The sequence below is a fragment of the Cydia splendana genome, chromosome 6, assembly GCF_910591565.1.
Source record: "Cydia splendana chromosome 6, ilCydSple1.2, whole genome shotgun sequence".
In the NCBI taxonomy this organism is placed as follows: domain Eukaryota; kingdom Metazoa; phylum Arthropoda; class Insecta; order Lepidoptera; family Tortricidae; genus Cydia; species Cydia splendana.
Window position 1 is genome coordinate 12,340,672 of NC_085965.1, and position 11,163 is coordinate 12,351,834.

General features: G+C 36.1%; 1 protein-coding gene across 2 annotated transcripts; it reads right to left on the minus strand.

The window, feature by feature from the left end:
• Positions 1-862: 862 nt before the first annotated feature.
• LOC134791452 (ionotropic receptor 75a-like) lies at positions 863-9,875 on the minus strand. 2 transcript variants are annotated; one of them, XM_063762479.1, is made up of 12 exons: positions 9,817-9,875; positions 9,139-9,243; positions 8,552-8,718; positions 7,245-7,419; positions 6,394-6,583; positions 5,312-5,484; positions 4,749-4,795; positions 4,143-4,242; positions 2,529-2,716; positions 1,847-1,954; positions 1,302-1,468; positions 863-1,147 (listed from the first exon to the last, which is right to left on the minus strand). In XM_063762479.1, exons 1-12 carry the CDS (start codon positions 9,857-9,859, stop codon positions 886-888), a joined length of 1,725 nt encoding a protein of 574 aa, XP_063618549.1. In that variant the 5' UTR covers positions 9,860-9,875; the 3' UTR covers positions 863-885. The 2 variants fall into 2 exon arrangements, with proteins under 2 accessions (XP_063618549.1, XP_063618548.1); XM_063762478.1 differs by having other exon boundaries at positions 864-1,147; positions 4,749-4,993.
• Between the last annotated feature and the right edge of the window lie 1,288 nt (positions 9,876-11,163).

An 11,163-nucleotide genomic window follows, 5' to 3' on the forward strand; every position in this document is an offset into this window, starting at 1 on the left:
AATCGGTAGTTCTTAAGGACCTCTATTATTGACGTTCGTTTGATCCATACCACTGAACCCGACATCCTGTATATTTAGTTAACATCTAGAGCAACCCAAAATTTTATGAAGTTGAAGTCTCCCGAAGGTCATTTAAACTGTCTTATCGCAATTAAGTTTCCGTTAGCCGAGGTGCGGACGGTAATTTGAACAGGAAACTCCAGCCTTAGTGAACCTGCAATTACTTTAACCATGGGCCTTAATGGGTCAGCTTTACGATTACGACCAATTTAAATAAAAAATACATTATAAACCTGACTAGTGATTGATCCAGATCCATGAAACTGAAAACTTTATGTTACTGAAACAAATCAGTACCTACTTAATGACTAACTCCAATCACACGTAGGTACCTACACTCAGTGGAAAGTAGTTCTCAAAATACCTATGTGATATCTGAACCACATAGAGAAAAAAAAACGTTGAAGTTAGGTGGAAAATAAAGTAAAATTGTTGGTTACTTTTTTATTAACTTTACTACACTACCAATAATATAAGCCTACGGTTACTCAAAGAAAATACCTAATATAATCACCAATTAAGTATTTCTCAACTATTTATATAATACCTATATTCTATAAACTTATTAGGTACAGTACAGTGTCAGCACTAAAAAGAAGATTTTGGGCGACATGTAACATAATTATTCCTACATGAAAGCACGTTTAACGCCGGGTATGGCAATCCACCATGCTCACGGAGACGAAACTTCCCATTGGCCGCTGTATTTTGGTCGAATTTCGTATAGCAAGCGTTTTTTTCTCTAATATGTTGCTAGGGTAAAAGCAATAAAAAGAGGATGCTAGGCGACATGCAACGGCACTACCACTAAGCAAATGACAATAATTAATAATCTCCCACATCAACACTAAGCGTCTTTGCACGACTAATTTTCCTAAGAATATCGTTTCTACGTTTTGTCAATATTTCTATGAAGAGCAGACCAACAGAGAACACAGATCCGTAAAATAGCACCAGTAAGGCTGGGTAGCAATCCACCATGCTCACGGACACGAAACTTCCCCCTTGGCCACTGCATTTAGGTCGTTTTTCGTATAGCAAGCGATTCTCCCTTGATTGTAGACCATGTTCTTGGATACGTTTTGTTCTAGAAGAAAATTAAATCGATAATTCACTACCTATATTACATCTTACCTACCTACAAAGTATTTGCTTAGGTACCTACAAAGTAGGTAGGTACCTAAGCAAATAATGTGATAATGCAGGACTAACTGCGAAGTCGGTTTTAGAACTTTACTCACCCTAGTTTGAACATTTCCTTATAAGGCGTATTTTTTCTAACCGCTAACCAGGGGTCGATCACCTGTAAATACTGTATTTCCTTTAATCCACATTTTTCGCTTTCCTGGAAGTACTTTCCTACAAATTTGTAGCCAACGCCGGTCTCCATATGGAATGCGAATAGACCCTGAAAATGTAGTAAGTAATTAAGTATTAGTAAGTACCGACTTAAAGCGTTTTTTTTTTAACTTTCATCGCAATCTTTTGAAATTTCAAACGATCATTAGTTACTTTATAGTTAATAAAAAAACAGATAGTAAATGCTGTCACTATGACAAGACTGTCATTCAAGCTTGGATTTAGAGACCTAGGGCCCCTAATAGGCACTTAGTATGGCACTTGGAATTTAGGGCGGCCCCCTTCTCCACCTCGAAACCATTGTAGGTTGCCAGGGCCCCTAGGCCCCCGGGCTTTGTGGGCCTAGGCGGAAATCCGGCCCTGCTGCCATTTAAAAAAGTTGAATAGCCTCAATATGATCATTAATCTTTTAGTAACTAGTCTTAACCTTTCGCATTTTCTTAACGCCTTCTTCCATAGGCATGAATCTAGGTGTTGACCCACGTGGCGCCACCTTTGTTTCATAAATGGCCTTTCTGACAGGTTCCGTTGCGGTCTGTTAATGTAAAAATAGACCTATTAAATTAACAAAACTTTAATTATTTTCTAACCACATTTTAACACATTTTTTATGACAGAATTACCCATTGTCTGTAAAACAATAGATGCTTGAACAATGCGATAAATAAAACGTTATTGTATCTATAAATACTAGTAATTAATAAGTTCCTGAAGTTACATAACCAGACTACCGGTATTGTTCGATAAATATATACCTACTAGTACTTAAATATGTAGTATTAGTGTGGCAACAAAAACAAAACTCTAGACTAGAAAAGAAGAAAAGAAAGCTAGTGTTATTATTATCCATATGGTGGAGCAGCAATCATGAGGTAGGTAGGTACACATGGTTATACTAATTAGAAAAATTACCGTGAAATGTGCCTATAAAGTATGTACTTTGTTCCTAAATTCGTAACCTAATTTTAATTTTCCTCATCATGATTTAATACTTATATGACATGAGGTTGTGATATAGTTATCACATATACAAACTGTTGGAGCACAAATTTTACCCAGTGGGGAGCAAAATATGCACATTTTACGGTAAGCTACAACTTCAAACTTACCGAAAAATAATATTTGTTGAAGACAGTGTCATGGACGCCGAACTTAATCCTAGAATGGAGAAGGTCTTCCAGTGTTTTTATTTGCGAAGAGCTGGACTGCAGCAGAGCCACGATGTTGGCCGCATACGAAGTGTACAGAAACATCAGAGCCAGGAATAAGATCAGCATGACAATACGGCCTAGGGAGCCTGTTGGGTATTTAATAAGCCTTGACATTATTTAGGTAAAGTGTAATTCCGACTACCTCAGAATGTCGGTTACTTTCGAAAATCGCCCCTAATATTTATCATAATAGAGTTCAGTTTGAGAATTAACTGACATTCTCAAGTTTTCGGAATTACCTTAAACCTTACAGTCTGAACGGAAGCTTCTGTTTAGAAGCCCGTTTGGGCTTGATGTTAAAAATGAACTGAGCACAAATAAACGTGTGTTCAGTCCATTTTGAAGAGAGGATTAAAAAAAAGTGAATACGAGCATGTTTCTTTTGATGCTGCAATGCTACTGCTGGTAATCAGTGTTATAAGAAATTTAAAAGTTCTGTAAATTCCGTTGCCCCGGTATGCAATGTATACCTACTTTTTGGCAGAGTCCAATGGGTAAGTACCTAATGACATTTTTCCGCTAAAGATTACTAAAATTAACACGGAGCGCCATGCAATAATTCATATCTAGGGTTTGCACGACGGATCCGAAATGTATGGGAATATCCGCGGATCCGGATCCAGATCCGGATAATTTCATACATTTCGGATCCGGATTGCAAACCATATTCATATCGAAGCTATTTAATTAACTACTTAATGACGAATGATGACCATGAGAAAAATTTGATTTCTATTTATCAACCTACATGGATACCCTACTGCCTACTGCATCATGTCGCCTTTGATGTTATTGCCAATTTATTTATTAGAGTAGGGTAACCAAGGATTTAGGAAAATTAGGACAAACTAAATTTAACTTGGTTTACCTAATTAAATAACTAGGTACCTAAATACTTGTTGTGAATTATTAATTTGTATGTATGTAAACACTTTATTGTACATAAGACAGGTTAAGATACACCTAATTAAATAACTAGGTACCTAAATAATTGTTGTGAATTATTAATTTGTATATGTATGTAAACACTTTACTGTACATTAGACAGTTTAAGATACAATTAAAAGAAAGTATACAATGTGCAAAGGCGAACTTATCCCTACAAGGAATCTCTTCCAGTCCACCTTTGAGCAATTGAGAGTAGACAAATGAAAATGACAGACAAACGAACACACGTACAGAAAAGTAAATTATGGTTCAATTATTACCCAAGTAAATAATTAAAACCTTTAGCCTACATTCTAATATAAATACACATATAAAATACATATTAATATAAATACATACATAGGAATAAATATATACATTAAACATAATTAAATAAAAATACTTAGTACTAAACCAGAACACAAGTCATTGGATAGCCATAGTTTATGCAATTTAGTCTTGAGTGAATTAATTAGTCAATTATAGAGTTAGAAATGTAATATTTACGTTTCACCCTGTACGCCTATTAGTTATCTATACTGATGTAAATAAAGCTTTATAAGAAAGTAAATTTTGAATACATACCTTTTAGTTCAACTGTGCTTCCTTGTTGACAAGCAGCTCCATAAATCAAAAGCACCACATCAACCACACTTGCTCTTAAGATGCCGGAATCTGCTTCTATCTAAAATATAGTAAAAGGTTTTGCAAAAGTTATATCCAACAAAGTATTTATGATTACTAAATGTTGATACAACTAGCCATCACTGTGCCAAAAAGATGTATACCAACCGTATTGCCCATATTGTATAGGTCCTACATATTTTTGGCACTTGGCACATAGGCTGGTCGCTTCTGGGCAAAAAATTGCGTTTTCAAGAGAACACCCGTTAAGGGTCATTTTCTGATAATATGTCTGCTGTTGCGTCTAAGTCTAATTGCAACGACTCTTTTAATATATTTTGTATGGGTCGCAGCAATTTAGACCGCAAAGATATTTTTTGAGAACGACCCTAAGAGGAAAAATACATAAAAATATGAAAAATGCTTCATTTACCGTGTGGGAAATTTCATAGATATTATACGGGCTTTTACCGTAGATTTCATCACACTTTACGATATAAAGTTTTATTGACAAATTATTTAATTATGAATTTCAATACGGACTTAATATTTGGTGTAGGTAGGTACCTTTATATCTTCGTGCCCGCGTGTCTTCTTCCATTCCCAAATCGTGACTATAAATAAAACTATAACTAATAATAGAAGTAAGGCTATGGAGCTATACCAAACAGATGCCCGAAAGGACAAAAGGAACAAATTATTTTCATAAGAGAGTTTTGGTTGGCGGAAAACAAATTTGGACCGAGTTGGAGTTGGGCTCGATATGTAATCGACTATGGAGATCCGTTCTGAAGTGAAGAACATCGGTGAGCCTGTAAACATATTATTTTGTATTAGGATAGTTAGAACAATATTCAACCAATCTATCGGATATTTTACAGATCACACGAAACATCTAGTTCTCTCTCATGTAAACAGTGAATACTTTTCTTATCATGCCGACAAGCGTATAGGTGTCGCTTAACTTCAAACTCGGGTAAATCCATTCGACCCTCTCAGCAAATATCTACCCTTTTTCTTAATACCAAAATCGCATAATCTACTCTGACAGATGGATTTACCCGAGTTTGAAGTTAAGCGACTCATTTGTCCTTACCTATAACATTTTCAATCATTAGATCATTACTTACCTCCAATTTCAACCTCTTCCTTGACCAAATAACCAGTCATTCCGTTCCAAGTGCCATTGACTCGATATCCCCATGTGTTAGCAAACACATATTTTCTGCTCGCGTTGAGGAAATCTAATAAGTGGTTCGTTGTTGGAAAATTTACTTTTGTTATCGTGTCGATGTGGTCGTTCCTGAACAATGGACAATGATTATTATTATGACCGTTGGAGATAGGTAATATAAAGTAAGGAGAAATACCTACCGGATGTAGATATTTAATATGTCATAAAAGTAAAAAAAATATTTTCACCACACTAACTCTTGATTGTTCAAACCTAATGAGAAAGTTGCATTGTATCCACAAGAATGCCAAAGTATTTTGATGCAATTTTGGACTTGTTTCCTTATGTGGCTGGTATAATTTGACTTTTAAATTATTACTTTGAATGATAAATATTTAACAACGTTCATTTGGATTTGTTTTTGTTTGATGTTTTACAGTTAGTATTTTCTTCGCGTCGGTGTGGTGAAAAATTTAGTGTTTCACTCGGTGGCAAAATTTGTTTAACCCCCGTGCCTAAAAACCCTTGCAACGCTCAAGATTCCACATTTTGAACCACTATCAATATTAGCACGAGCGATTAAACAACAACATTGCTCCCCTGAGTCCATTGTAAAACACAACTATTTTCAGGTCCATGCATTGCTCGATTATTTGTGCCGTTTTCAATTAAAAGGTTACTTATATAAGGGTGTCGGTTGTCAATAAGACGCTATTTCCATTAACGCATTCACTGCCAGGGGGCGTGGCCTAGAACAAACTTGTATGACGGTGGACGCACATGTGCGTCGGGGGCAGTGAATGTTAAGCTTCAATTTCCTATCAACATTATCGACAACCGGTATTTGGAACCTACCTTTAAGTTGAAAACGTCAGACTTGGTATTCTGTATTCTTTTTTTTTTAATACTACCTTAGTCTTCTCAACTTTCCTATTTGTTTGCTAAATTTGTTTCCGTACTTTCATGAACTTCATTGGTGAATATGGAATTAATTAAGTCTACAAAAATCTAAGAAACATAACATAAAAAACAACATACACGTTATCATAAAGATGGTTAATGCTGTCATTATCGGTGAGAACGTAGCAGATGGCAAGTTCAAAACTCTCCAGGTCTAATCTACGTAAGATTATTTCTCCCTCCATAACTTCCTTTTGTAACCGTCTGCTTTCATCCCAAGTGCCGTAAAATTCCTTCTTCCAATCCGTGTTATAACCTATTTTGTAAACTGCAAAACAACTGTAGAACTGAATAACTTAAGGCGCATACGCATTCCACGGCTATCTAAGAACCGTATACCCGTGTATAATTGTGAATTTACTTACGGAGATTGGTATATTATAAGAATTTATTTTTAAAACTCAAGAATGCTGAGAAAAAATAGCCATAAATTTAAATAAAACCGGCCAAGTGCGAGTCGGTCTAGCGCAGGAATGGTTCCGTACCATTATGCAAAAAATCACGTTTGTTGTATTATGTAAGCCCCGCTTAAATATTAATTATATTCTGTTTTTAGTATTTGTTGTTATAGCGGCAACACAAATACATTATGTGTGAAAATTTCAACTGCCTAGCTATCACGGTTCATGAGATACAGCCTGGTGACAGACAGACAGACGGACGCTCGGACAGCGGAGTCTAAAACCGACCACTGACTAACAGGCCGCCGGACAATATCGGCCTGTTAGTTAGAACAAAAATTTGACAGCTCCGAACAACTGACAGGCCGATATCGTCCGGCGGACTGGTAATCAGTGGGCCCCTTTAGTAATAGGGTCCTGTTTTTACACTTTGGGTACGGAACCCTACAAATGGAGTTGGGTTGATATGGGTAACATTGCGTTCGTATGGGACTTTCTGTATGGGAATTACTTTAAATAAGTACTTACTAAGATGTAACCTGTACGATCCGTCTCCCAAATGATGAGCTAGTATTACTTCAGAGTCAACCAATATATCGAAGTTAGCAACCGCGTTAGGAATATAGCTTTCAGACGTATCATTATTGCTAGAATCGATCAGTATCCAACGGAAGGGTGATCTGAAATGCTTGTTTAAACTGCTCTGAAATCGAATACAGGGTGAAATACAGTGGAAACTGGATAAGTGGAATCGCAAGGGACCGGCTGTTTAGTTCCGCTTATCCAGGTTTTCCATTTATCCAGTTTTCCACTAAACCAGGTTCAAATAAAACATTTTCTCACTTACAGAGGCTCTCGCTAACAGAGGTTGTGGATGCTAGTAATGTCGCTTATAGAGGTCACGTATGGTATGATCAAGACTGAAATAATCATCTTTTATTAAATATGTATGTAGATATGTATGTATTAACAAAAATAGGTATGTAATCCTGACTTTAAAAAAAGCAATACTGTAAATAATCCACAGTACCTACTCGTATACAATTTTCAAAATTACAAAAACAAAATCACTCCTAATATTTATTTATGCAAGAGAAACCAGTATGGTTAAATAAATCAATGTACCGATTGTACTTTAATGCAAAAAAAACTGAACGATGTGTGATCTCATAAAAAATACGTAGTTAAAACACGAACCATAATGTTAACGAAACAAACTACCCTCCTTGTGACGGTTTATTAAAAATACAAATTTTATAACGCCGAGCTATTCCACTCATAGAGGTTTCGGAGACGGCTGCTTCCAGTTACAGAGGTAAAAATAAGAAATTTTCGAAAAAATGGATTCCGCTTATAGAGGTCCCAAAATTCCACTTATAGAGGTAATTCGTTGCCAAGGGACTGGAACCGAGAACTTGGGTCCACTTAAAGAGGTTTTCCACTAACCCAGGTTCCACTTATCCAGTTTCCACTGTATAAGTAATAATTAATCAGAAATCAGAACAATTTTTTTTTATCAATAACAGGATATTATTATTATACCTACATAAAGTTTGCTCATATATTATGACACTTTCCATACATCAATGTGTAAAAAAAGTACGGTGACCATGGTTTACTGAGTTTTATTTTTCTTTCTTATTTTCACTGAAATGACTCAAATGACAGTAATTGTTAGAGTCAGAAAATGTGATTTCCGATTATAACACGCATCCCGGAACCATAGATACATAGCTGCCTACTTTTTGAATGTAGCAATGTCTGTCTGTGTGTTTTTTTTGTCCGTATGTATTTTCTTAATGGAGATCACGAATATCAAGATACGATTACAATACCGTTCGAAAGTAGGAGACAATATCCGGGCAGTCCAGATCAGCCAGGAAGACAATGTGCTGGTCTTGCGCATGTCGCTCGGCCACTGTGCCCGCTTTCAAAAACTGCATCATGGTTATTTGTGTCACATTTTCCCCTTCGAGTGCCGAATATAGTTGCAATTTCAAATCTGTTAAATATATTTTTTTTTACTCTAGGATATTTTTAATTTTTAATCCTTATTTAAAATTGTAACTAAAGTTCCAGTCGTAAATCAGTGACGATTAACGATAGGACGATTAGGACGAAATAAACTGTTATGGATTTCCTAAGGTTAAGGCGGTTTCAGACTAGCGTATTTTTACGCGCGTTGGTTGTTTGTTTCGGCGGTACGAGCTTATACGCGCGTTAACTACCTACATTACCTAGATTTGGTTTTTACGAGCGCGCGTTACTTTTCCGTACATTTGGTCTATCGAGCTTACGCGCGAGTACGCGTACGCTAAATAACGGTGAAACATAAAAAAAATACAATAAAAATATAAATAAGAGGTTTATAAAAACCAAATCGTGAATATCTATTTTCGATCCGGATTGTCAGTTTTCTTACTCGAAGTCCAGCAAAGCATAGCGATCACGGCCGACGGCCGCTGCATCGCGCGGATTACGTCGGCAACCATCGCCGGCTTCGATGCTTCTTCCGCATAACAACCAACTAAAAATAATAACGGTTTTTAGTTTTCCGTGCAAAACTTTTTTCACGGAACACTTATGAGATCACTTCGGTCTGCAAATCAGTTAAATGCGTTTTTTTATTAATAGGGGAAATACAAGGTGTAACAAAAATAGTGGGGATCCGTTAAGGGCATATTCGTATCGCATATCGTGTAGTGATTAGAAAAAGTAGATGAAAATATTTTTTGACACGAAATTTTTTTTACCTTTTTATGGAGAGTCGAACGACTTGGACGACGTTCCCCATAGAAAAAAAAATCGGGATTAAAAATGTTTGTTCTACCTGTTACCTATTCAGAACACGAAACCGAATATGCCCTTAAACGGATCCCCACTATTTTTGTTACACCTTGTATATGAAAGAAGTCAAAACATATTAAAAGCAGTAAATGACATAGAATAAGTATTAAACAAAAACAAAAACGAGTAACTACTTAATGAAAACGTATATTAGTATCCGTGGTATGTCAGTGTGTATGTTAATTAGTACCTGGTTAGTACGATATCCATTAGTTATTAAATAGTAGGTAGTATATTGGAAAAATATACTTACCCTGTATAGTAAACAGAAACACCGCAAGGCAGAACAGTTTCATGATGAGTTGATACTTGATTCCAGCATCGAAAAGTATAAAATAAAACCAGAGACAGCTGGACTTTATATGAAATAGAAAGTAAACATAGAATTGCTGAACTTGGCGTGTCGATTTACACTTAAATTATTCAGGAATTGGTACGATGGCAGTTCGCTGAATGACACAATTGGCACTTTATTATTTTATTAGGTTAGGTACTTTCGTATTCCACGGTATTTGTAGTGAAAATGTATTCGTGTGTTACTTTGCAATTATTTTGTTTTAAATATAGAAAAACGCAGTAGGATTGGAGATTCTTTAATCAGCTAGCATTATTCATAATTATCTTGATGTCTTCGGGTAAACAGTTAGAAATCTGCAATCCTGCAAAGTGCTGCGATGTAAATCGATATATTCTTACCTAAGATATACCTTTATAAATAGAAAAATAAACCCTTGCATACTCTGAAACAGTCACGTCATTATTTCCATAAGTACATACATAATTAGGTAACATAAACATATTATAACAGAGTTATTAATAAGTTTTGATTTGCATTTTCGAACGACGATAAAATGATTTTATGGTTTAGGAATTTACTTATTTATCCAAAAAATATTACAATTCACTAGCATAGAGAAATTTACAAACTATCTTAATATACATTATACAGGATGTCCCTAGCCATTGGACAAAGCCGAAATGCACGTATGCATTAGGGTATTTAGAACCAGTATACAAAGTATCATAACAATCGGTGTAGCGGTTACGAAGAAATTAACAAATTACGATTTTTTTTACTTTGGGGCAACCTGTATGTGTTAGTAGCTCCTGAGGTAATAAATAGTATGAAACCTTCTTCGACCGTTTTGATTATCTTTTTTATTTATGACATTAATAAGATTCTGACTTTTGACAAATGTCATTATATTGCGGCACATTTTCAAACAAATTGTCAAAAGCACTGCCAATAATTAATACAGTATGTTTCTTTTTGTTGTCGATTATTAGAAATTAATTTTGTTTGATAATTTATTTTTTTATCTTTTGTTCTAATTAAAGAAATATTACCGTTAAGGCCAGCGCAAACCGGCGGAGAGCTGCGCAGATCACCGAGGAGTATTTACGCCGCGCAGCGCACACCGGCGAGGTAAAATCCCCCGCGATACCGCGAGCGCCCGCCAGCCCGAGCGCTGGCGGCCGGCGCACCAGGGAACACTTCGGCGCAGGCCGGGGGATGCCGCGGCATGCCGCCGCGTGTACTCTATCACAAGGGATTAGTGACTAGTGTGCACGAGTTCTCCCCCGTCGTCCCGGCGCTATT

What these genes read in the sequence shown, in the direction of transcription:
- LOC134791452 (XM_063762478.1), bottom strand. Translation starts at nt 9,859, where the DNA reads ATGAAACTGTTCTGCCTTGCGGTGTTTCTGTTTACTATACAGG. An exon ending in GGAAGAGGTTGAAATTGGAG is followed by an intron (nt 4,994 to 5,311) that starts GTAAGTAATGAT and finishes ATATGTTTACAG; the next exon opens with GCTCACCGATGTTCTTCACT. An exon ending in AAGCACAGTTGAACTAAAAG is followed by an intron (nt 2,717 to 4,142) that starts GTATGTATTCAA and finishes AATACCCAACAG; the next exon opens with GCTCCCTAGGCCGTATTGTC.